The sequence below is a fragment of the Nerophis ophidion genome, linkage group LG05 (genome assembly GCF_033978795.1).
Source record: "Nerophis ophidion isolate RoL-2023_Sa linkage group LG05, RoL_Noph_v1.0, whole genome shotgun sequence".
NCBI lineage: Eukaryota > Metazoa > Chordata > Actinopteri > Syngnathiformes > Syngnathidae > Nerophis > Nerophis ophidion.
The window spans coordinates 37309349-37335899 of record NC_084615.1 but is presented as its reverse complement, the minus strand read 5'-3'; the positions used below and the strand labels follow the sequence as shown (position 1 = coordinate 37335899).

The window sequence follows — 26551 nt, the reverse complement described above, 5'->3', positions numbered from 1 at the left end:
ATTTGTTGGTAATGATTATCATCAGAATAAAACACAGGCAATTTCAGTCATAAACATTTTATTTTTGACTTAGTGTGTTAAACATATTATAAATCAAGCATACTTATATTAAAATATCAAAAAAATATATTTACAAATACACGTTTATTAATACTAATTCTTGATTTATTTGTATGTCACATTTTTATATTTATAAATTGTATTTGTATATATTTTCAAATCGCAACAATATACAAAAATGTGCAGTATCGCCCAACCCTACAGGACCACTGTGAAAATAAACACTTGGGCACACAGCTGAGCCGAGTGCGCATGTGCGGAAGAAGAAGGTGGAGGCAGAGTAGCCCAGGCAGTTCTGTAATAATGTTGACGTTGTCTCTGAAGCTTTAAGCAGAAGTTCCTTGTGCAGTTAAGCCTGGGACGCAAACACAGCAGGTAGGGCGGTATCTACTTTTTCTCTCCTTCGACGAATGCAAGTCAGAAAAACGCCTTTTTGAATAAGGAGGTTTCTTATTGAAAGGCGGGTATTGACAGCGGTGACTTAATAGTCCGTGTAGAAGCAAAAGTTGTCCAATGTTGTCTCCGGTTTGTTTCAACATTATTTCTACCTGGGTTTATTTACCAAATTATTTCTATTAGCTGGTCACATCATAACCTCAGTTGACTGCTTACCGGTTAAAAACAAATGTAAAAGGTTTGGTCGGTTCGGTAATGTAGTTACTCGTCCACTGCAATTACAAGTCCAGATGTTAGACGGAGCCGCGCTGTAACGTTGCATTGAGTCCTCGTGACGACCGGCGTGCCTGATTTATTGTAAGTTTAGGCGTGGTGGGACAAGTGGAATTGACACGGGTGGGAGCAAAACATCACATTGTTCACGCCCACCCACGTGACATGACCCTGTGGTAAGACATGAAGAACCGCAAAGGTTCATAACTGAGTGGAACCAAAACATTACAGAAGAAGAAACTCCACGACCTTATACAAGTGTTTGGGCCAAACAGGGCCGCAAAAAAAAAACATAATTCATGCTCATTAGAACAATCTAAATAATGTGAAATGTGAACCACGATTTCTGGGACAAAATATGTAACAACCCATCCATCTTCTTCCGCTTATCCGAGGTCGGATCGCGGGGGCAGCAGCCTAAGCAGGGAAGCCCAGACTTCCCTTTCCCCAGCTGCTTCGTCCAGCTCCTCCCGGGGGATTCCGAGGCGTTCCCAGGCCAGACGGGAGACATAGTCTTCCCAACGTGTCCTGGGTCTTCCTCGTGGCCTCCTACAAGTCAGACGTGCCCGAAACACCTCCCGAGGGAGGCGTTCAGCTGGGGTCCTAACCAGATGCCACCTCATCTGGCTCCTCTCAATGTGGAGGTTTTTAAATTATCACCATCATTCTTCTTATTGGGGCAGCACAGTGGAACAGAGGTTAGTGCATCTGCCTCACAATACGAAGGTCCTGAGTAGTCCTGGGTTCAATCCCAAGCTCGGGATTTTTCTGTGTGGAGTTTGCATGTCCTCCCCGTGACTGCGTGGGTTCCCTCCGGGTACTCCGGCTTCCTCCCACTTCCAAAGACATGCACCTGGGGATAGGTTGATTGGCAAAACTAAATTGGCCCTAGTGTGTGAATGTGAGTGTGAATGTTGTCCGTCTATCTGTGTTGGCCCTGCGATGAGGTGGCGACTTGTCCAGGGTGTACACCGCATTCCGCCCGATTGTAGCTGAGATTGGCACTAGCGCCCCCCGCGGTCCCAAAGGGAATAAGCGGTAGACAATGGATGGATGGATTCTTCTTATTGGGGCGGTGGTTCTTATTGGGGCAGTGGTTCTCAAATGGTGGTACGCGTACCCCTGGGGATACTTGAAGGTATGCCAAGGGGTGCGTGAGATTTTTTAAAAATATTCTAAAAATAGCAACAATTCAAAAATCCTTTATAAATATATTTATTGAATAATACTTCAAGAAAATATGAATGTAAGTTCATAAACTGTGAAAAAAATTACAACAATGCAATATTCAGTGTTGACAGCTAGATTTTTTTGTGGACATGTTCCATAAATATTGATGTTAAAGATTTCTTTTTTTGTGAAGAAATGTTTAGAATTAAGTTCATGAATCCAGATGGATCTCTATTACAATCCCCAAAGAGGGCACTTTAAGTTGATGATTACTTCTATGTGTAGAAATCTTTATTTATAATTGAATCACTTTTTTATTTTCAACAAATTTTTAGTTATTTTTATATCTTTTTTTCCAAATAGTTCAAGAAAGACCACTACAAATGAGCAATATTTTGCACTGTTATACAATTTAATAAATCAGAAACTGATGATAGTGCTGTATTTTAGTTCTTTATCTCTTTTTTTCAACCAAAAATGCTTTGCTCTGATTAGGGGGTACTTGAATTAAGATAATGTTCACAGGGGGTACATCACTGAAAAAAGGTTGAGAACCACTGGCGCAAAGGGTAGAGCAGCCGTGCCAGAAACCTGAGGGTTGCAGGTTCGCTCCTCGCCTCTTACCATCCAAATCGCTGCCATTGTGTCCTTGGGCAGGACATTTCACCCTTGCCCCCGGTGCCGCTCACACTGGTGAATGAATGATGAATGATAGGTGGTGGTCGGAGGGGCCGTAGGCGCAAACTGGCAGCCACGCTTCCGTCAGTCTACCCCATTGCAGCTGTGGCAACAAAAGTAGCTTACCACCAGCAGGTGTGAATGACTGATGGGTTCTCAGTTCTCTGTGAAGCGGTTTGAGTGTGTAGAAAAGCGCTATATAAATGTAATCCATTAAATTATATTACATTATGAGACTTAAACGACTCATGAGACGTCCCGGACAGACAGCTGATGAGGGACATGAAAAGAAAGACTATAAATAATACATCCATCCATTTTCTACCGCCTGTCCCAAAATAATCCATCAAATCAAAAACATGGTACGGTACTTCCCTCCATAGTTCATTCATACAGTATATGTGATTAAGACAAGTCCATCAAAAAGTCAATTGATGAATGCGTTTGATCCTCCCATGACAGCCAGAGTGATCCTCACCGTACGGCAGGAAGTCTTAACCCATTTTCTGGAAAATAATGCTTTTTAAAAATTTAATGATAACATACATTTCATGCGAATTTTCTCTGACGTCATCCCAGGGTCAAAGTTGTCCAATCCGTGCATACATGAAGAGACCAACACTCTTTCTCACTGGGGACTGCTAGGGAAAGCAACGACTTCCTTGGTCAATAAGGGTAATGAGGTGATTAAAAAAAACAAAACTTAATCGCTTCTTAAAATATAGTTTTTTGAATCCAGGCAGGCTAATGTGCCAATTCTTTGTAGGTCCATTAAGTTCAAGTTAAAAGGACTTTAGAACTTTGTGAAAATTTTCAGCCATCCAGGTCACGGTTACCTGGAAACGATGAATTAAGGTATTAGTATTTAAAGATGTTTGACCAACATTAATCCAAAAGGCTTCTTCAGTTCTAATTGTTGTTGATGGAGAATTCCCTTATTTCCCACCAGATACATAACAACTGGTAAACACTGTCATTGTCCTGCAGTTATGTCGTCTTGGTGGTGGGATCAGTGGTCGCTGAGCCCGAACCGAACACTACGCTCCACCGGGCCAGACGACAAGACCTGCTTTAATGCTACGCAGAACACTGTCCTGAACGGAGTCAGCTTTGGCGGCGTCCCTGTTGTGTTGCTGCTAAACTTTAGCGTCTTTTTGGTACTTCTTAGTTTGGTCTGTCATTTTATTGAGATTGAATGGGATCGATAGACTGTTTCAATCTTTTGGGGCTACAGGTGTTGCTGATCCTCTTTTCTGTTATACGGAAGACGTTCTGGGACTATGGACGTCTTGCACTGGTGGCAGACAATGAAAGGTTTGTTCTGTTTTTGACACTCAACTCTTGGCTTAGTAGAGTAGGGACTTAATTTATTTTACAATTTATATGAATATTGTATGCATTTACAGTCTTTGTAAACTTTCAAACCAACTTTCCAACCAACACTTTTTAGGCTCTTAAAACACACATCAACGTGAACACTTAAATGAGTACTCAAATCTCAATGTACTCAATGGTACTTTAAAATTTGCGACACACTGACAGGAGGCTCCAGAAGACGTCACAAAAGGCGCATCAGCTTTTGAAAACCTGCTAAGCTAACTTTAGTTACAGTATGTTAAAGGCAAATTGTATAGAGCAAGATAACAAGAGTCTGCTTGTTACAACACAGTAAGAGGGGTTATGCATCCTAACTCTACTTAAGACCTTAAATACACATGTTCTGCCAGTCAACAAAGTAGGAAGCATAGTTGTTTGCCAACTTAGTGACTGTGTTGCTATATTTAGTGAGTTTTTTTTGTCTGCACCTTCAGAAAAAATCGAAAATACATATTGTATTTTGGCTTTGTTCTAACCTCAGTTTTAAAAAAATTCTGGATCAGATGATTGTCTGTATGAGACCTGCAAACAGTCAATATGTCATTGCCATAGTAGCAAAATGAACAAACTGTGTTTATTAAATATTCTTTATAAAATTGTGTTGTTAAAATTTGCTTTCAGGGTCACTGATTCGGGACGCCAACGTTACAGAAATCTATCATCCTGTGCGTCCATTGGGGATGACGCAGAGTATGAACTGGTATGTAAATTAACAGAAAACCTGAACAAAAGGTACTTTGGTTCTCATTTAAAACATTGTTTTCCCAAAGGGCTTCTGTTCTTGGCTTCCTTATATCCTCAGAATGGAGTAAGTCATCTTCTTTAATGCTCCTGTGTGACATTATTACACCCATTGTTTAATCACACAATACATTTTGCGTCCCAGTGACGACAAGATAAAAGCCCGGTGTGGTATAGACGCTGTCCACTACCTGTCCTTCCAGCGCCACCTCGTCATCTTGCTGCTGGTCATTACTGTCACTTCCCTGTCAATTATACTGCCTGTCAACCTGACAGGGGACCTATTGGGTGAGTTTGATTTTGAGGTTGTTTTGTTTTTTTACTCCACAGCCATACAAATTAATCCAAGTCAGCATTTTAACTAATGTGTGAACACTTTAAACAAATCTCTTTGCAACTAGTTCACTTTCACTTCAATTACAGTGTAGTTTGCGAAAAAGACCTCAAGCAGATTCACCTAAATACTACTGAATGAACTCTCAATGTATAAATATATTTTAAAAAACTGAATTTCATAAGGACTGAATACAATTGATTGGTATGTCAACAAACCCTAAACAAGCCTACTTGGATAAACAATGTTAAAAAGGTGTGACTATTTAAGTTGCATCCAAGTGCATCTCACAATTTCCCGATCACATGATCATGTCTTTCAGGCAACGATCCACAGAGTTTTGGAAGGACGACTATCGGGAATCTTCAAAAGGGGTAACAAAGAACGCCATGGCTGCAGAACACAACCCCTGTAAAGCTACAGTAACATACACAAAGTCTTAGGCTACTAAAACCTGCTCTGTTGTGTTAATGACCTGTTTGTACAGCAACTCAATACAGTAAGACACATACAGCTAAATACAACAATTTAAAAACTACATTACAACAATTACATTTCGGTGAGGATTTGAAAAAAGGGTACAAGAATAATTCCGGAAGTAGCCACCAATGCATAACTCGATTAACCTTTGTCACTACATAATGACATTATGATTGTATTGTCTAACATAATAAATCTGACAGTGACCCCTTGACTTTTTGCACAAAACATTGATTTAGTTTTCTTTTACTTTGCTGTCATTTTCAGAAATGACCTGTTGTGGCTGCACACTGTGTTTGCAGTCCTCTATCTGGCCCTCACTGTTATTGTCCTGCGACATCACACATCGCAAATGAAAGACATGGGAAGAGACACGGTGAATTTGCTACTTCATAATTCTTTTACTCCAGGAGCCACACAAAGTTTCTTGACACCGACTATATTTGCAGACCAGAAACACCTTGTTTGTAAAGGCTGTACCTAAAACAGCGACAGAGGAGGATGTAAGGACACATTTCATGTAAGTGGACTGAATGGACTGAATGGCATTGTTCGCCATTTACACCTTCACATTAATTTGTCCTGCTTTTACCTAGAGAGGCGTACCCCACCTGCAGAGTGTGTGCCGTCAACATTGCCTACGATGTGGCTAAGCTCATGCATCTGGACAAGGAAAGGTAAGCATGTAGAGCTAGTTACAAATACAAGTCAGTATGTATGGTGTATATATAATATATCAGTATGTGGAATTAAATTATGGAATGGATTAAGCAAAGAAATCAAACAATGTACTAATATGATCCACTTCAAGAAACTCTTCAAACTTAAAGTGTTTACAAAGTACAAAGAAAAACCATGATAAACATTCTGAATTTATTTAATCCATCCATTAATTTTCAAGATAATCTTACTCATCTCCATCCATCCATCCATTTTCTACCGCTTATTCCCTTTTGGGGTTGCGGGGGGATCTCACCATATGAAATATAACTTACTTCACAAATTATTATTATTTTTTTTTTATTGTTATTACTTATGGAGCATATTGTGAATAAATTGAGAACAGGAAGTGAACACAAGTTTGAGCTAGTGATTGGTTAATGAGGTGTCATGTATCGTTTCGACATATTGCAAAACTATATTGATACTGTCACTAAATACTGACATCTGCTGGACTTTAAAAATCCCTACAGGCAACCTATGGACCGACTCAACTGACACTGATTTTATGACCTAGTATATACAATAATATAAACTAAGTCATTGTATTTCATTTAGGATTATTTCATGTCTTCATTTAAATAAAAATATTTTTTTATCTTTTTTAGATACAGTCAATAAATAATGTGAACATGTATCATAACATGGAAATCTAAGAGAATGTGTTGTGAATGAGGATACTTGTGGACTGGGAATTTTTTTTTTTTTTTAAACATGCTCTCTGGATACGCACTGTTGATTGATTGATTGATTGACACTTTTATTAGTAGATTGCACAGTTCAGTACATATTTCGTAAAATTGACCACTAATTTGTGACACCCGAATAAGTTTTTCAACTTGTTTAAGTCGGGGTCAACGTTAATCAATTCATGGTAAAAACGTAATGAGTGATCCATCGAGCTGCGGAACTCAGCACAATCAAGTACAGTCCTCCACTCTACCAACTGAGCTATCGAAGGGATTAGCTGTTACCGCTTTTTAATGTTACCAGATGGTTGTGTGTGTGGGACAATGCTTGGTGGTGAGGCAGAAGCAGCAAAGCAGCTTGTTAAGACTTAAGCTTAGAAAACCCCCCGTACCGAAACGGTTCAATGCAAATACACGTACCGTTACAGCCCTACTAACAGATCGAGTAGAAACTTTGAGAGAACAGGATGAAACGACAAGGAAATGAACACAAATTCCTTTTTTTCCGATATAAGATCAAAATACTCCCTTTTTTTTTTTTTTGCCTGAGGCGGCTCCATTATCTCCGACGACGATAAATGACAATTAAACAACGACAGAAGTGCGGTGATTCTGTTGGCAGCAGCTTCTCGTTGTCAAATGCACTTCCTTATAAAAACAGGTTGGCGCGCAGGTGCCAGTGCGACACAGTTCGCGTATCGGTCACGTGACCAAAACAGCTCCTTAACGGTCATGTGACTTTCTAAAAGCGGTAGGTGCACCGACACAGGGTTTCGCTCTATGAGCTCGAGCCATGCGCCTATGCATCGGTGTTGCCGGACCCATCACTAGTATGAGCAACTGCAATATAAAGGAAAAGGGGTATGATTATATAAGCTATGCTTCTTCCTTCTCCTTTTCGAACATGTTGAATAGAGAAACTGTAAATTGTGATGTACCATGTTGTATGCATGCATGTTCGAAATAAACTCAAACTCAAGTCAAAGTGAAAGAGGCAAACTGGTTAGAAGATCTGGAAGGACTAAGCCTATGTCCCACTGCCACGTTTGAGAAATGTTATCACAAGCCAGTATCATCTGTTCAGCGAGCTTTTTGTTTCCACCCCAGGGTTCGAGCAGGAAAAAACCTGCGCTACTACGAGCGTGTCCTAGAAAAGACAGGGAAGCGTGACACAATATACCCCCGACTGTGCGGTTACCTCTGTTGCTGTGCTAACTGTGACAAGGTAATACAAATCATCATGAAAAGGGCGTCATAGTAAAATACACACTGGAGCTCACACGGGTTTGTTGTCACTGAGAGATAATTGTGTGTATTCTTGCCAACGGTGAAGGCTGTGTAAAAAATTAATGTGGTTTTAGAATCCCTGTCTTGAACTCCTTGTCAGTGGGGTGTGATTTTAATACTGGTATTAGTCATACAGTATGTGCGTGGATGACAAGAAGCATTCATGTGTGGCTCCCTCAGGTGGACGCAATAGAGTACTACAGCACTAAAGAAACAAACCTGCTGGAGGAGGTGAGGCAGCAGGTGGAGGTGGTGCCACAGCGCCCGCTGGGGCTGGCCTTTGTCACTTTGCAGACAGAAGCAATGGCCAAGTAGTAAGTAGTCATTTTATATAAATGTATTCCAAATTCTCAACACAAAACTTTTTTCAAATTATTTTTTGCGCACAAGAACAAGAAAATGTAAATATTATTTTCCCTACCTGTCCTGTGCCATTGTTAGCGTTCTGAAAGACTTCAACGCACTGGAATGTGGTGGCAGGAGTTGTTGCTGTTGTGGCAGAGAGCCACAGCCTTCCACCAACAGTGGAGGTCTCAAAGTGAAAAAGTGGCAGGTCAGCTTTGCACCTCATCCCAGAAATGTTTACTGGTAAGCACCCTTCATTTCAGACTTTTACTGTGGAGCTTTATATCACCTTAGATTTGTTATTTACATAATTCAACCTGATATTTCTAGGAAAATAGAGTTCAAAAGTTGGGGGGAATTGTTCAACAAAAATGGTGCCTTTTAAATGGGTACACAGCAAAATAGTACCGGTACCTTTGTGCACATGGACACATTTAATTGGATAAAAATGCTTCATGTAAACACGCCATTCGGAATATTCTGACTCAATCACACACGTTCCGATCACAATTAAATTCCAATCAAGACGGAAGTTATTCAGATTGGAGCACATGAAAACACATCTTCCTAAACTCTGGTAAGAATTACCCTTACTGTTTTCAACAATCAGTTGAAATCTGATGTCAACTATACTTTGGTGGTGGAGTGGGGACCAGATTTAATAGTCTCAGAATTAAGCGATTGTCTTGCTGCTGTCTCCCCCCCCATTCAACATGCAGAAGGAGCATTATATACTGTTGAGTTTGTTGCTGTACACAAGACTAGCAAAAAGAAAAGTATAGTAGGGAGTGTCATGTGTCGATGTAACAATAAAAGAAGGTATCCAGTTGTCGTTTTAACGAGCTGTTTTATTCACAGCATTACAGCTACTCCATGTGCTAACTGCTAGCCTCAAACACATACACACAATGTTGAAACATGAAGACGCGCCACAACATAAAGCACAGAACAGCTACATTCCAAAAAGAGAAGATAAAATAAGTGAACAGAAGGAAAATAATGATAAATATTGGTAAAACATTGGACAAGCAGAAATGCACAAATCCATGTTTGCTAACAGTGGAAGTCTACTCTTTCTTCAGCACCTGCAGTGAGCGATCCCGTCCAAAAGGTGGCGCTATACCACAAATAATTCACCTTTCTGTTTAAGTTCATACTGTAGTAAAGTATTCCGATTTAAGATGCATAAAAATGCAAGTTTTAATCAGATAATTTTTTTCAGTCTATGCACACAGTAAGATTCTAAACCGAATGATGATCAGATTAAATAAATGTTGTCCATGTACACATGGCTACTGACACATAAATAAATAATTTAACTGTTAATTAAAGCTGTAACTTTCATGCAGTCTAAGTTATGACTATTAACAGTCACATGTACGACTTGTTTTTGCACTTTCAACTAACTACAACATACAATATTCTAACCGTCACATTTGGCTGCATTTAGAAGTCTATAGAACATCCCGGCTCAAAATTCAACACAGTTGAATTCATAAGTCTTTTAAGAATACCTTTCTGAGTACTTCTTTTTATTTTTTTGCACAGTGCGCCATCCAAATGCTTAACAATTCTGTGTGATACAATTAGTCAGAATTTAACCTAACATGTCAGGGAAAACAGGGTAACATTGTAGCATTCTAGTAATACTTAGAGGAAAATCGTAACTATTAGGGCTGCACAATTAATTAATGATTTGATTAGTGCATCATCATAACTGCAAGAGGCTGAGGTTTTTTTTCTTTCATTTTTTACTCTATGCATCAGATTTGTCAAAAAGCCTTGTGTCCTTGATTTGCTGACCAATTGAAAGTGGTTACAAAACAGCCAATTAGTGTGCGTTTCAGTCGTGTTCATTATTTTTGTCAGTGTGCTAATAACAAACACTGCTAGTGTTGGTGTACAGTATCTGTAAACATTTTTTATGGTGACAGTGTAAAATGGCTAAAATAACTTCTTTGGTGACCGCAATACAAGACATGTCAACTTAGTTCGCAATCTGGGGGAGGCTACAACAGGCGCCCAAGGACAGCTGTTGTACAGATAAACCCAAATATTTTTGGTCCTAGATTATTACATATTGTTTTGTGAGGCAACCTGAAACAAGAACATGTTGATTGGCAGTCGAAAATATTTTTTTTCTTTGTACATCAGTTTAGCAGTTTTAAAAATCTAAAAATTGAAAATCGAATCGCTACCACAATTGGAGGCACAGCAATTGCACTTAGAATTTTTTCTCAAAATCGTGCAGCCCTGTTACAGTAAATATGCTTCTAAAAATTACAACATCGTTATCAAAAGCTAATGCTGCCTGCATTTTTTTCATTGTTGTTTATAGTACTAACAGTTATGTATATGGCTTCTTTTTGCACTTACTATTAATAACCAAGGGTGTCTAATTCCCTGGTATGCAAACAAGTTGTCTCACCCCCTTGTGCTTGACTGAGAACAGCAACACTACAGCCATGCGGCACAAAGATAATCGGCAAAAAAAGGACCTCACTCTGTCAGGAAACTTGGGCAGTGACTTTAAATTGCGGGGATAGGTTGAATTATATCTGACAAATAATGTAAAATTTTCATAATGAAATCAAATACCATCACAAGTTTGTTCATGGTTTGTATAAATTTGAATGTTGTCTTTTTTGTGTAAGGTGCATAGGAAGCTATGAAGGAATTACGTGTGTTTTGACATACAGTACATTAAGCTGACTTTATACTATAACAAATCTGTGCATAAACAGAGGTATATATTACATGATGTTTACATCATATTTACAATCAGACACATTCATGGAGGATAATTGATCATTTTGTTTTAATCGCCCGTGCGTGACATGAAACGGGAAACTTTTAAGTAAATAACTTTATTGTACATATTTACACACACATTCATATTTACTGTAAATATTTACGCACAGGGCAGCACGAAGGTCCTGAGTTCAATCTCGGGCTCAGGATTGTTCTGTGTGGAGTTTGCATGTTTTCCCCGTGACTGCGATAGTTCCCTCTGGGTACTCCGGCTTCCTCCCACTTCCAAAAACATGCACCTGGGGATAGGTTAATTGGCAACACTAAATTGGCCCTAGTGTGTGAATGTGAGTGTGAATGTTGTCTGTGTATCTGTGTTGGCCCTGCGATGAGGTGGCAACTTGTCCAGGGTGTACACCGCCTTCCACCTGTATGCACCTGAGATAGGCTCCAGCACCCCGCGCAACCTCAAAAGGGACAAGTGGTAGAAAATGAATGGATGGATTAAACTTCATGTTCTGTGGTTATATATGGTTTAAACACTTACATAATGTTTCACATTAATGTACATGTATGAAACATGTGATTGACGGTGGGGAAAGCCAATCAAAGCCAACATTTCCTAAGGTCTGTTTTACAAAGTTTAACAACAAATATGTTTATTTTTTTAAACCACAATTGGTAACCTAGCACATCACTGTAATTGATGGGTATTTATTTGATATTATCTGAAGCAAAGGAAAAGCAACAAGTTCAACATTAATTACTTATTACTGAGAAAAGTTAGTGTTTTAATGCTACAACACTTTATAAGACCTGATGTTTTATTTTAGTAAAGAAAACAGACCGTATCTGTTCAAGTTTGTTAAACAATAAACACATTTATAAAGTCAGTGTTATATTACTTAAAATACATGATCATGATTAATAGCCCATTTTTTTTTTTAAATCCCTTGACGGTATTATAACATGTATACACTGTAAGTCTATTCAAAACCAGTAATTGCACACCACACTTCTTTTGAATGCAACCGTTTTCAACTATGTTTAGGGGCGGCATAGTGTAGTGGGTAGAGCGGCCGTGCCAGAAACCTGAGGGTTGCAGGTTCGCTCCCCAAATCGCTGCCGTTGTGTTCTTGGGCAGGACACATCACCCTTGCCCCCGATGCCGCTCACACTGGTGAATGATTGATGAATGAATTATAGGATGGCGGTCGGAGGGGCCGTAGGCGCAAACTGGCAGCCACGCTTCCGTCAGTCTACCCCAGGGCAGCTGTGGCTACAGATGTAGCTTACCACCACCAGGTGTGAATGAATGGTGGGTTCCCACTTCTCTGTGAGCGCTTTGAGTATCTAACAATAGAAAAGCGCGATATAAATCGAATCCATTATTATTATTATTATTATTATGTTTTTGTTTATTGACATTGCTTGACATCTAAAACAAATACTTATTGGGTTTAGACTTAGGCATTACTAACATATTGTGTAATTTGGCTTTCACTTCCTCTCTGGTGGCAAGTAACCCACTTTGACCCCACCAATCCTTCTTTTCAGGGACCACCTCTCAGTGCAGGGTTTTTCCTGGTTCATCCGCTACATGATGCTTAACTTCCTGCTTTTCTTCCTGCTTACCTTCCTGACAACGCCCACCATCATCATCAACACCATAGACAAGTTCAACGTCACCAAGCCCATCTACTATCTGAATGTATGTCTTTAAAACTCAACATTTTATAAAGATGCTGCCCTCTGCAACAACTGTATTTTCCCTCCTCCCACCATAGAGCCCTATCGTCAGTCAGTTTTTCCCCACGCTCCTGCTGTGGTCCTTCTCTGCCCTTCTGCCCACCATCGTCTACTACTCCACACTGGGGGAGGCACACTGGAGCAGGTGCGGCACATTCAGGTTTGGAATGCTGGGAAAGGCTTGGATTGAATGGTGTATGTTCTTTCAGGTCCAGTGAGCAGCTGAGTATGTTGCACAAGCTTTACTTCTTCCTGCTCTTCATGGTGCTCATTCTTCCCTCACTAGGGCTCACCAGGTAATTACAGCTGACTGCTACTACCATTTGCTTTAATTTTTGTGCCATCATATCATATCCTAATTTATATTGGACATACATTAAAGGGAAACTGCACCTTTTTTTTTTAAATGTTGCCTTTCATTCACAATCCTTCTGTAAGACAAGCACACATGTTCTTATTTATTTTTTCAACATTCTAACTATTTAAAAAACGCGAGCAAAAGTCTGCTTACAATGGAGTCAACAGGAGTTGCTCTATTCCGCCTGTAGTAGCCTAAATGCTATTTAAGTTCATTTACATTTTATTGAAGGTGCTTTTTTTATTCAGCAAAAAAGGGACTATTAACTTTATTTGAATAATACGAACATTTATGTATTGCATGCTTAGAGTAAATATAAGGCACACTTTATTTGTAATCATTACATTTGTGTGAATAATTTGATAACGTAATTTTTTATCCTGCCTTAATACAGTGAAGAATATGTAACTGTTTAATTGCATTTATGGCGGAAGGATCTGTGTGGTAATAAGGTTTGGACACAGTGTATTATGGTTATGGCAGTCAGGTATGGTGGAATCGAGCCACAGTTTTTTTACCTTACTCTTACTTTATGTTACTCTTTCTTACTGTAACACACTCGCTTTATTTTGCTACAAGTAAACGATACACAAAACACAGAGGAGTGTCTGGAGTTTTGTTTGTCGTTGCAGCAGCAAGCGGGAGCAGGACAAAGTAGAGGAGCGTCAAGCTAAGGCTTCATTAGGAGAAAACACTGCTTATTAAGCGCTTTTAAAAACCTCTAAACACCTCCATCATCCTATTATATACACCCAACAAGTATACATGTAGTACAACAAGTACATTCATAATAACATGTTATATTGTGTATTCTGCTCATTTCAAGTATACAGTGGCACATTAATTTGATAGATGCATCACAACGTTTACTTTTTTTCAACAACAACACTGACTACACTCATGCAGACTTCATGAGAGCCAACAAACATGATAAAACATCACTTAATGTATAATATCTGCTTTCACTGCAATGCAAACTGTTGGGATGTTGAAATATTCCCATTTAGATGAAGAATGACTCAATCCTCTCAAAGGGTTAAAAAAAAGGGTCGGTACAAACCATTGTCTTGATTGATTGATACATTTGTTAGTAGATTGCACAGTTTAGTACATATTCTGTACAATTGACCACTAAATGGTAACACCCGAATACGTTTTTCAACTTGTTTAAGTCGGGTCCACGTTAATCAATTCTTTCGCCTGTCTTTTTTATCATCTTCTGGTCTAAATTGGTTGTCACAGTGTAGCAACTTCCCAATTTATATCCATTTTTTACTATCAAGTTGAGAGGCATTATTTATCATCTAGAATTACCTTTCACGAGCTCAGAGACGAGACAGCTGCTCACAGGTGAGGATGTTAATACAGCAGCATAAGGAAGTTACCTCTCTGTGATCAATGTGCTACTAAATGTAGGTCATTAACGTTAGCTCTTATAATAATATCGCTATTACATGATTAATATTCAGGTCATAAAATGTAAATGGAGTATTGTTGGCGCTTTTTGTATAGTTATTTATTGGGTTTTATGGTCTTAAAAAATGTAATAGATGGAATGACGTCTTGGGTTTAAAAATATATTTTCTCTCATAAGGATTGTGACTTTACAGGCAAATAAAAAAAAGTACAGTTCCCATTTAAGAACTTAGACTGTAAAGTTTAGATAGAATGTTGGACAACTGAATATTTCTCTACGCATTTTGGTCACTCACTTTTGTCTCTCCCTTTCAGTCTTGCGTTGTTTTTCCGCTGGCTGTTTGACAAAGAATTTCTAACAGATGGGAAACTGCGGTTTGAGTAAGTTCCCATTTCTGGTAAACGTCTCACAATTACACACACATTCTTTAATTTACTATTCCACATCACAAAATACAAGGAGGGTGTGCCTGCACGGCGAGGATGGTTTTGCCCTATCGTAGTGGGAAAACAATTATTGAGATGCAAACGAGCAATCATACAATGCCAACAACAGTCGTTGAAGTGTAATTTCCCCTAGTTAGCATTGAGGTATGTGTGGCAGAATGATCGCCGCGGATTGACCACGAACGCCCGAAACACTTGGAATCACCCACGTTAGCATTCCATTCATCCATCTTCTTCCGCTTATCTGAGATTGGGTCGCAGGGGCAGCAGCCTAGGCAGAGAAACCCTGACTTCCCTCTCCCCAGCTACTTTGTCCAGCTCCTCCCGGGGGATCCCGAAGCTCTCCCAGGCCAGCCGGGAGACAGTCTTCCCAACATGTCCTGGGTCTTCCCCGTGGTCTCCTACCGGTCGGACGTGCCCAGGGAGGTATCCGAGGGGCATACTGAGCAGATGCATGAACAACCTTATCTGGCTCCTCTCGATGTGGAGGAACAGCGGCTTTACTTTGACCTCCTCCCAAATGACAGAGCTTCTCACCCTATCGCAAAGGGAAAGCTGAGAGAAAGCGGAAACTCATTTCGGCTGCTTGTACCTGTGATCTTGTCCTTTCAATCTTAACCGAAAGCTCATGACCATAGGTGAGGATGGGAACATCGATCGATCGGTAAATTGAGAGCTTTGCCTTCTGACTCAGCTCCTTCTTTACCACAACGGATCGATACATTGTCCGCATTACTGCAGACACCCACTCTTCTCTCACCCATGAACAAGACTCCAAGGTACTTGAACTCCTCCACTTGGGGCAAGATCTCCTCCCCAACCCGGAGATGGCAAACCACCCTTTTCCGGATGAGAACCATGGACCTTGACTTGCTGATTCTAATCCCAGTCACTTCACACTGGGCTAACGAATCGATCCATTGAGAGATGAACATCCTAGCCAGATGAACACATAACCTGCAAAAAGAGACCTAATTCTGCAGCCCCCAGACCAGATCCCTCCAAGCCCTGACTTTGCCTAGAAATTATGTCCATAAACGTTATGAACAGAATCGATGACAAAGGGCAGCTCTGGCGGAGTCCAACCCTCACTAAAAAACGGTCCAACTCACTGCCGGACAATGCGGACAAGCTCTGACATAGATCATACAGGGAGTGGACAGCCACAATCAAACAGTCCAATACCCCATTCTCGGAGCACTCACCATAGGACTTCGCAAAAGACACGGTCAAATGCCTTCTCCAAGTCCACAAAGTACATGTGGACTGGTTGGGCAAACTCCAATGCACCATTAAGGACCCTGCTGAGACTGTAGAGCTGGTCCACAGTTCCACAACCAGGACAAAAACCACACTGCTACTCCTGGATCTGAGGTTTGACTATCCGTCAAACCTCCTCTCCAGTACACCAGAATAGACCTTACCGGGAAGGCTAGGGAGTGTGATCCCATGATAGTTGGAACACACACTCCGGCTCCCCCTTCATACTGTAGATGGCTTCCCCCACTCTTCTTTGGTACTTTCCATACTTCCTGTCCAGAATCTGTAAATATTTGTTCAAGTTGCTGTCCTTTCCCCATTATTTGACAGTGACAACTCTATGTCCGCTTTACCTTGCATGTCATCACCCCTGCGGGTATTGCGGAAGTGGATCCAAGTGCCACGTTTCCTTTGACTTTAATTAATTTTCTTTTGTTTTCCTGTTGCCAACATCTCTTTGTTATTCCAAATACAGCAGCTAACAGACTCGAGTAGGTTCAGGTGCCTATTAAACTCCTCCCCTAAGTTAACTGCCTTGGTAGGTGCGTTCACATGATAGCGTTCACATGAATAGAGCTATCTGGGACTACTCTAATTCGGTGATGTCATTACTTAAAGCCAATTAAGCTGATATTGATTCTGATTCTGACTTTGAATTTGAGAGGGCATCATAGGCAATTTCAATAAGATGGACTCTCAAACTAATGAATTCCAACTGACATTTGGGTCTCACCATTAACTTGAAAAAACATTCAAAAGACTTGACTTGCTCTCAAACGTCACATCTCTAAGAAGAACTATTTTCTTCATATTTTGTGCCAGGAAGTTACAGCAGTGTTCTGGGGGAGTGCGGCTAAGGTGGCGTGGTATTACCGGTATTGGTGGGGAGGAGCGCCTTGCATAATTTACTAACCACGTTGGTCTGACTAAGGTCCGTTTCAAAAAATCCCAAAAACTGCTATTTTGTCAAGGGGACTTTTCCTGTTTTATTGACAATTTCTTTGCTCTCTATAACGCTCATTTCAGTTTCTCTTCACACTGAAGAATCAATCGCGACATAACAAAAGGGTCAAACTAAACCTGATAGTTTATACTGTGACCTGATTGGCTATAAGCGTGTCACTCCCACTGATCAGTGATCACTTCCTACGTTGCTGTGTTACCAGCAAGCAAGTGCCATTGTTATTGTGAACAACCTTGGTTCTGGTTTCTTTCCACAAAGAAGAAAAAAATCTAACGTTTTATCAAACGCATTTTTTATTGATATCGATTTCGTGTCTATCGCGATATATATTGAAATCGTTTAACGATCAGCCCTGGTTATAATTTTGTGTAAATTGTACAATGTTTTGTATATCATACATTTTGTATATAATACTTTGTGAATTATATATTTTTATGTATTATCCATTAGTTTGCAAATATTTTTGTATTTTATACATTCAACAAAAATATAAACAGAACACTTGTTTTTGATCCCGTTAATCATGAATTGTACTCAAAGATCCAAAACTTTAACTATATACATAAGACTTATTCCTCTCAAATATTGTTCTCAAGTCTGTCTAAATTTTTGTTAGTGAACATTTTTTCATTGCCAAGATAATCCATCCTACCTCACAGGTGTGGCATATCAGGATGATGGTTTAACAGCATGATTATTGCACAGGTGCGCCTTAGGCTGGCCAAAATAATAGGCCACACTGAAATGTGTATTTTAGTCACAGAGCACAATGCAACACAGAAATTGCATGTTTTGAGAGACCGTGTAGTTGGCATGCTAAATGCAGGAATGTCCACCAGAGCTGTTGCTCGTGAATTGAATGTTAATTTCTCTACCATAAGGCATTTCAGACAATTTGGCAGTACATCCAACCGGCCTCACAACCGCAGCGCACGTGTAAACACCAGCCCAGGACCTCCACATCCAGCAGGTGCACCTTCATGACCCTCTGAGACCAGCCACCCGGATATCTGCTGCAACAATTGGTTTGCATAGCCAAAGAATTTCTTCACAAACTGTGAGAAACCGTCTCAGGGAAGCTCATCTGCATGCTTGTCATCCTCATCGGGGTCTTAACCTGACTGCAGTTTGTCGATTTAACCGACTTGAGTGGGCTTATGCTCACATTCGATGGCGTCTGGGACGTTAGAGTGGTGTTCTTTTCACGGATGAATCCTGGTTTTCACTGTTAACGGCAAATTGCAGACAGCGCTGTGTGGGAGAGTGGTTTGCTGATGTCAACGAAGTGAATCATGTGGCCCATGTTAGGTTTATGGTGAGGCTGGTGTTATGGTATGGGCAGACGTATATTATGGACGACGAACGCAAGTGCATTTCATTGATGGCATCGTGAATGCACAGAGATAACGTGACACGATTCTGAGGTCCATTGTTGAGCCATTTACCCGAGACCACCACCTTATGTTGCAGCATTACAATGTGCGGTCCCATTTTGCAAGGATTAGTACACAATTCCTGGGAGCGGAAAACAACACATTTCTTGCATGGCTAGCATACTTAACGGACATGTCACCCATTGAGCATGTTTGGGATGCTGTGGATTTGGCGTCAACCTACTCTGTGGCCTAGTGGTTAGAGTGTCCGACCTGAGATCGGTAGGTCGTGAGTTCAAACCCCGGCCGAGTCAAACCAAAGACTATAAAATTGGGACCCGTTACCTCCCTGCTTGGCACTCAGCATTAAGGGTTGGAAATGGGGGTTAAATCACCAAAAATGATTCCCAGGCGCGGCACCGCTGCTGCCCACTGCTCCCCTCACCTCCCAGGGGGTGATCAAGGGTGATGGGTCAAATGCAGAGAATAATTTCGCCACATCTAGTATGTGTGTGACAATCATTGGTACTTTAACTTTAAGTTTTTAACTTTATATAAGACAGTGTTTTCCAGTTCCTGCCAATATTCAGCAACTTCGCACAGCCATTGAAGAGTGGACCAACATTCCACAGGCCACAATCAACAACCTGATCCACTCTAAGCAAAGGAGATGTGTTGCACTGCGTGAGGCAAATAGTGATCACACCAGATACTGACTGCTTTTCTGACCCGCCCAGACCCCCAATAAAGCAAAACTGCACATTTCAGAGTGGTCTTTTAATGTAGGCAGCCTAAGGCACACCTGTGCAATAATCATGCTGTTAAATCAGAATACTGATATGCCACACATGTGAGATGGGATGGATTATCTTGGCAAAGAAGAAGTACTCACTAACACTGATTTAGACAGATTTGTGAACAATATTTGAGAGGAATAGGTCTTTTGTGGATATAGTAAACATTTTAGATCTCTATGAGTTCAGTTCATAAAAATAGAAGCAAAAACAAGTGTTGCGTTTATATTTTTGTTCAGTTTATATAATTATGTTTAAAAATGTTTCAAACTTTGACATCTGTGCACCAAGGTGTGTGTTCCTACCAGACCAAGGGGCATTTTTCGTGAATTATGTGATCGCGGCGGGCCTGGTGGGCTCGGCCATGGATCTGTTGCGGCTGCCTGGCTTGCTGCTTTACACTATTCGCTTGGTACTGGCTCGCTCCGCTGCCGAGAGGAAATACGTCAAACAAGTAAGAAAAAAAACAGGTTACATTTTCTGCTGTAGAAATCTTCATTTGCATAGATACCATAACATCACAGAGAAATGTTTAAGAGTAATATGAATGTTTTTTTTTTCTATCGACAGAACCAGGCTTATGAGTTTGAATACGGGGCCATGTATGGCTGGATCCTGTGTGTTTTGACGGTCATCATGGCATACAGTGTGATTTGTCCCATTATTGTACCTTTCGGTGAGTTAAATCTCCTAAAATTGAGTGCACTCTTTATATTTCAACATTTAATTGCATTTTGAAATTACAATACTTTAGAAAGGCAACTTGGATATACTATAAAGTACTCTTCGTACAGGCTTGTATAGCATTCAAGATTTACTGTCCACTGAAAATAATGCAGTATGCTGTAACGAAATGCGTCATTTCCAGTTGTATTATTTTCTCAAAACTATACTGGAGGCATTCAGGGCGAGCTTTACCATCAGGGCTGCCTACGATGTCCTGCCTTCTCCAAAAAAACTCAGCCAGTGGTATGGTGAGGAACCCACATGCCCTCTATGTCCGAGTCCAGCACCACTGAAGCACATCCTGGTGGGCTGCAAGACCAGCCTCACCCAAGGCCGTTACACCTGGCGGCACAACCAGGTGCTAAAGTGTCTTGCAGCAGTGCTGGATAGTCGACCGCCAAGTGTCAGTGCCCTTCCTCCCCCGTCATCCCGTTGGCAAGCAACAACATTTTGTCCGGGAGGGCGAGGGTCAAGCCAACCTCACCCCCACAAGACCAGACACTGGACAGCTAGGCAGAGCACGGGACTGGAAATTGCTGGCAGACCTGGGCCAGAGGCTCTGCTACCCAGTTCACATCGCGTCCACCAACCTGCGGCCAGATCTTGTTCTGTGGTCAGCTTCGCTCAGGCTCGTCGGCATCATGGAGCTCACGGTGCCCTGGGAGAGTGCAATTAAGGAGGCCTACGAGCGCAAGAAGCTGAGGTACACTGAGCTTTCAGCCGAGGTGCAACGACAAGGCTGGAAAGCGAGGGTACGCCCAGTGGAAGTAGGCTGCAGAGGGTTTGTGGCCACCTCAACATCCAGGCTCCTCAGGGAAATGGGAGTGCGAGGGAAGGCCCACCGGCAGGCAGTGAAAGACCTCTCCAAAGCCGCTGAAATGGGGAGTCAGTGGCTGTGGGTCAAGCGAAGGGACTCCACCTGGGCTTTCAAGTGAGTTAATGGCATCTAGGGAGTGATCCTGGGACGCTGGGACTCACTGCTGAACCCTCTGGAGGTGTCGTGGACCTATCAGCCAAACACTGAGGAAGGGGAGCGCCCACTTGATAACCCAGAGGATGCCTTCACTCACTTGACCATTCCAGAGTCGCAGATGTGTCTCAAGTATGCAGTAGGGGATTGTAACATCTAGTATATACAACAGGTCAGATTTCAACATTTTATTGCATTTTGAAATGACAATAGTTTAGAAAGGAAACTTGGATATACTATAAAGTACTCTACGTACAGGCTTGTATAGCAATCAAGATTTACTGTCCACTGAAAATAATGCAGTATGCAGTAACAAAATGCGTCATTTCCAGTTGTATTATTTTCTCAAAACTATAATAATACAATAGCTAATTTACTGTTTATATCTTGTTACTTTTTGCTGTAACATGATGCTATCTACACTAGTATTGAAATATATTCTACATTCTAGGGAAGAGCATTTAAAGGAAAGATGGTTGAAGTGGATAATTTATTTAGAAAAACATTAATGATTCTTACGTTTGGTAAAGAAGCATCTTCTTGACAATAAGCAGCCAATTACAAAAGGTATAAATAAATAAGATCATTATAAATTGTGTATACCCCACAACCATGTTTTATGATTAAAAGTATTGCGCTTGTTTTGTTTTAACATTTATTTTTTTTAAACAAAATACAACTGAGTTTGACACCTGTGATCTAGATAAAAAGGCAGTATGTTAAATGGAGATTATCATCAAAGTTCCCCTTTAATGTCTCAGGTGTTGTCATCCACCAGGTCTTTTATACATGATGCTGAAGCACCTGGTGGACAAGCACAACTTGTACTTTGCCTACTTGCCGACACGCCTCGACCGCCAAGTCCACCTGAAGGCTGTCAATCAAGCTCTGGCCGCGCCCATCATCTGCCTAATATGGCTTTATTTCTTTTCCGTCCTCAGAACTGGTTAGTGATAAGCACGTCAGGTCACATGATGACTAAGCAGAAATCCTTAATGACAGGAAACAATAATACTTAATGATATTTCAGGTTTCCTGACCCCGACATCTCTGTTCACCCTGGTGGTCCTGATTATCACTATCATCATCTGCCTCAGCTACACCTGTTTCGGCCATTTCCAGTACCTCAGTCCACACAATTATGAGGTGAGTTGCAACTTATGACTCACAAGTTTCTTTAATACGACTAGTATTAAATTCCGATCAGAGTTTTATGCTGCTGATTCCAATACTAATCATCTGTAAGTGAGGTCGGCCAATATCCAATCACATGAATTGACTGCAAGTTTTAATGCATTTATGGTGAATGCTGTTGATAGTTTAACAACACAATATTCAAACTAGTTCCTATTCCTTTTATTATAAGCACTTGTTTGAGCATAACAAAGTCAATAGTACACCATAGAATAGAATATAACACCCTTTGTTATCACTATATGCATGTACAATGAGATTAAAGGCAGCTACTTTTCTGGTTTAGAGATGCAATAGAAAACAGAATAACAAAAATACTGATATACTTTCCTTGGTATTGGCATCACCAATTCACAGCTTGATCCACTCTGCTCTGTGTTGTATACTTACTGCGACAATGCTGACAGTTGTGTTTATCCTCTAGACTCTTATCAATCTATTTGTTAATATCCTGTTAATAGCTGCTTACTTTCTTTCCATCTCGACTTCTTAAAGTCTACTAAGCATTTATTTATTGGTGTTGTTTCAATCTAATTTAGCTGTTAGCTTAGATGTTAGCATGCCTGCTCCTGGCCTGCAGTTGGTGTGTAACATGTTTAGCCACCATGAATTGACTTAAACAAATTGAAAAACGTATTCGGGTGTTACCATTTTGTGGTCAATTGTACGGAATATGTACTGTACTGCGCAATCTACTAATAAAAGTTTCAATCAATCAATCAAAGACATGTCTTCTCGTGATAATAGTACATGATATATTTAAGATAGCAAGAAATTCAGTTTGTCATTATGGAAGTGTTTATTACCAGCTTAGGAGAGCGGCTCCACACTGTATGAAGACACAAACGAAAATCGGCCAATACTGATCAATAGACACATCCCTAAATGTGATGTTTTGTCTTATTCAGGTGAACAAGAAAGATGAGGACTCGCCTGAGGTAGTGGAGGAACACACTATGGTACGGCTCTTGTCTCATTAAGACACAATAATTCAAATTTAGCAACACCATTGAGTATGCGGTCATTTGTTCTTATATTATATATAAGCACAAATCTATATTTCAGGTTTACCTTCCAAGAGTGTTGGATCCAAAATCGTCAGTGGAGGCTTCAAACGGGTCTCAGACCCCGCAGTCTTACGGTTCTACTGAAGGCAGCCCGGCACACACCTCCAGTCTTGTAGGGGGCAGCGTGATAGAAGACAAAGGCATTGAAGTTCAACACTGAGCTAGAATTAAGACATTCACTGTAATGCTGGGATATGTGCTTGTACTCTAGGAAGTTTTGGGGTCTGATATGTTTACACAAAAGCAACTTCGGGTGCCTTTACGATAAGTGTCAATTTATCAAACAACATTCCGCAAATTGTTGACACTTTTTTTTATAATATAAGCACCTGGGGATAAGTTGATTGGCAACACTAAATTGGCCCTAGTGTGTGAATGTGAGTGTGAATGTTGTCTGTCTATCTGTGTTGGCCCTGCGATGAGGTGGCGACTTGTCCAGGGTGTACCCTGCCTTCCGCCCGATTGTAGCTGAGATAGGCGCCAGCGCCCCCCGCGATCCCAAAAGGGAATAAGCGGTAGAAAATGGATGGATGGATGGATAATGCTAGTATGCTTTTTGTCAAGTCTTGTGGAATAATGAGTCATGTTGAGAGGGACAATTGGTAGAAAATAGATGGATGGATGGATGTTGCATAAGAACAAAATACGCATTGACGCCAAAAACCCTATGAAGCATTGCGCTTATGACTTTAGGTGGAACTGCACTTTTTTTTGGAATTTTCTAACTTGTAAATAAAAGTCTGCTTCCAGCGGAGCCAATGGGAGGTTCTATATTTCGCCCATAAAATCCAATAAGTAACCATTCAAAAACCGCCAACAATACTCAATTTACATTTCGGGATTTGAATATTAACCAAGTATTAGTATTATTGTTATTATAAGTGCTAATCCAGACAAACTATTTGTAATGGCGCTGTGATGACAGGCCTGTGTACAAATTCAACATGATCGACTGGCGAGGTGTTTCCTTGCTTCCTTGCTCTCTGGATGGAATTTTCTTTTCTTTGTGAGGATTATGGTCCTCCGTCTGAACGGGAATGTAACAAGATTCTATTATTCGGCATCGTAATGACCGCATACCTTGTACAGTAATTGATGTTTTATTGTTGGTTGGCTCTCATGATATCTGTAGTGATCAATTATGAAGAAAAAAAAAGCTGTTTGTTTTTTAAATTGATGTGCCACGTATGCTTAACATGATCAAAATATCTCAATATCAAATGTTATTATAAATGTGCCCAGTACTACATTACATATATATTTACATCATGTATATAAAACCTTAATGGAGGTGTTTGGATGTTTTAGGACCTTATAGGCAGAATAGAGCAGCTGACATAAGCTCCATTGTAAGTGGGCTTTTAATTGCATTTATTTAATATATAGAATGCAAAACAATAACATATTTCATCATGTTCCTCATAATGATTGTGAATGACAGGCAAACTTTCAAAAAAAGTGCAGTTCCCCTTTAGTGATTGATTTTGCACTTTTTGTTTTATTTACATATTGAAGCCTGTTCATTATTAACCAACAAGTGCCTGCTGTAGTTATCCTGCGCTGTTGTGTTAGCCATCATGTCCAAGGTTTTTATTTTTGAAGTAATGATGCTACTGATGAAACTTGTGTTGGACAAAATCCATGCATTCACAAAATACAAACATTTGAAGTAATGAGCATTGTTTGTCAACAGAGGGTGCTGTCGAGTCGAAACAGACAAGCGAAAGCGGACATGGTTGGGGGATTTAAAAGGGAACTTGACCTTGGTTTATGTCTACACTTGACAACAATACTACCAGTAGCTCCGCCCCCTCACCTGATCTCAAGATCTTTTTAGGACTTGAGCTGGTGTTGTCATGTAAAGCTTCTTGGCTGTGCTAATTAGCACAACATACATGGTTAGTGAGTGACATGAAAAAAGGAGCTTTTGAGGTAAACTAAGTAAAATTATGCCTGGGAATGGGATCCAGTTTAGGCCAGTCATCGAAACGTCAACATGTCGCGAACACACCAGCACCATACAGACACCACTTGGCTGTGCTGGACTTAATGAACCTGGGAAAAGAGTGATACGATTGTAGAAGTTCCGCATGAAAAAATATGTGTCACAACAAGGAGAAACTCTCTCAGGGCACAAATTCAGAACTGTGTGTGCCAGTCGTACGGCCTTTGCGACTCATTTGTCAAACGATTCAAATTCCAGCCAAGAAGAGCCACAGCACAGACGACGTCATGCTCACGCATTGCTGCAGTAGTTGTGACCCCAAGAGACAGGAGGGCCATGTTGCGAGTAAGACAAGTATTAAATTATTCAACAAGGCTTCACGCAAAACATGTAACATTGGACATAACAAGGGCAATCTTCCAGCCCTGACTGCAGGGTTATAAAGAAGTCTGATTGGCAACCATGAACAAGTGTGCGCAGGATGCCAATCAGAGACAGGTGAGGGAAACGGCTAGAGTGGTGAAACCAGACAGGAAAATAACAGAAACAAGTGCGCTGGACGGTAAACAATTACAGAAAGTAAGGAAACACAAGAACATGTCAGACCTGACAAGACAGGTTGTGACTACATTTAAATTAAGTGTATCAAATGGAAATGTATTGACTTATGACTTATCATGTATTGACTTATGACTTATCATGCCCAAGTTGACTTAAGTCAACTTGGGCATGATATTGTGGTAATGTTTCATGCCAAGATCGATGAATGTGACCTATGATTTGCCAGCTAATGGGAGCATCTGGCATCAACATGCTTTGTGACGCTCGCGCCTTTTGTCCTAGCAGGATTAGTGTTCGTGGCAACACCGGATGGCCGAAGCTCCTGGGTGGCTGCAAATGATTCGGATTCTAAAGTCTTCCTCCCGTTCTGGACTGAGGAGTGCGTGGCGGTCACTAGAACTCAGCTTCGGTGTAGCCTGCCAGCTC

General features: G+C 40.7%; 1 protein-coding gene across 2 annotated transcripts; it reads left to right on the top strand.

Moving 5' to 3' along the window:
• The first annotated feature begins 286 nt into the window (after positions 1 to 286).
• Positions 287 to 25292, top strand: tmem63a (transmembrane protein 63A). 2 transcript variants are annotated; one of them, XM_061900759.1, is made up of 24 exons: positions 325 to 435; positions 3157 to 3260; positions 3565 to 3734; positions 3812 to 3891; positions 4576 to 4654; positions 4725 to 4762; positions 4841 to 4983; positions 5352 to 5403; positions 5777 to 5885; positions 5959 to 6029; positions 6106 to 6186; positions 8026 to 8143; positions 8386 to 8519; positions 8647 to 8793; positions 12859 to 13012; positions 13089 to 13195; positions 13260 to 13346; positions 15140 to 15205; positions 19954 to 20116; positions 20233 to 20338; positions 22137 to 22304; positions 22389 to 22504; positions 23461 to 23511; positions 23618 to 25292. In XM_061900759.1, exons 3-24 carry the CDS (start codon positions 3567 to 3569, stop codon positions 23777 to 23779), a joined length of 2400 nt encoding a protein of 799 aa, XP_061756743.1. In that variant the 5' UTR covers positions 325 to 435; positions 3157 to 3260; positions 3565 to 3566; the 3' UTR covers positions 23780 to 25292. The 2 variants fall into 2 exon arrangements, with proteins under 2 accessions (XP_061756742.1, XP_061756743.1); XM_061900758.1 differs by lacking the exon at positions 3157 to 3260 and having other exon boundaries at positions 287 to 435.
• The last annotated feature ends 1259 nt before the right edge of the window (positions 25293 to 26551 follow it).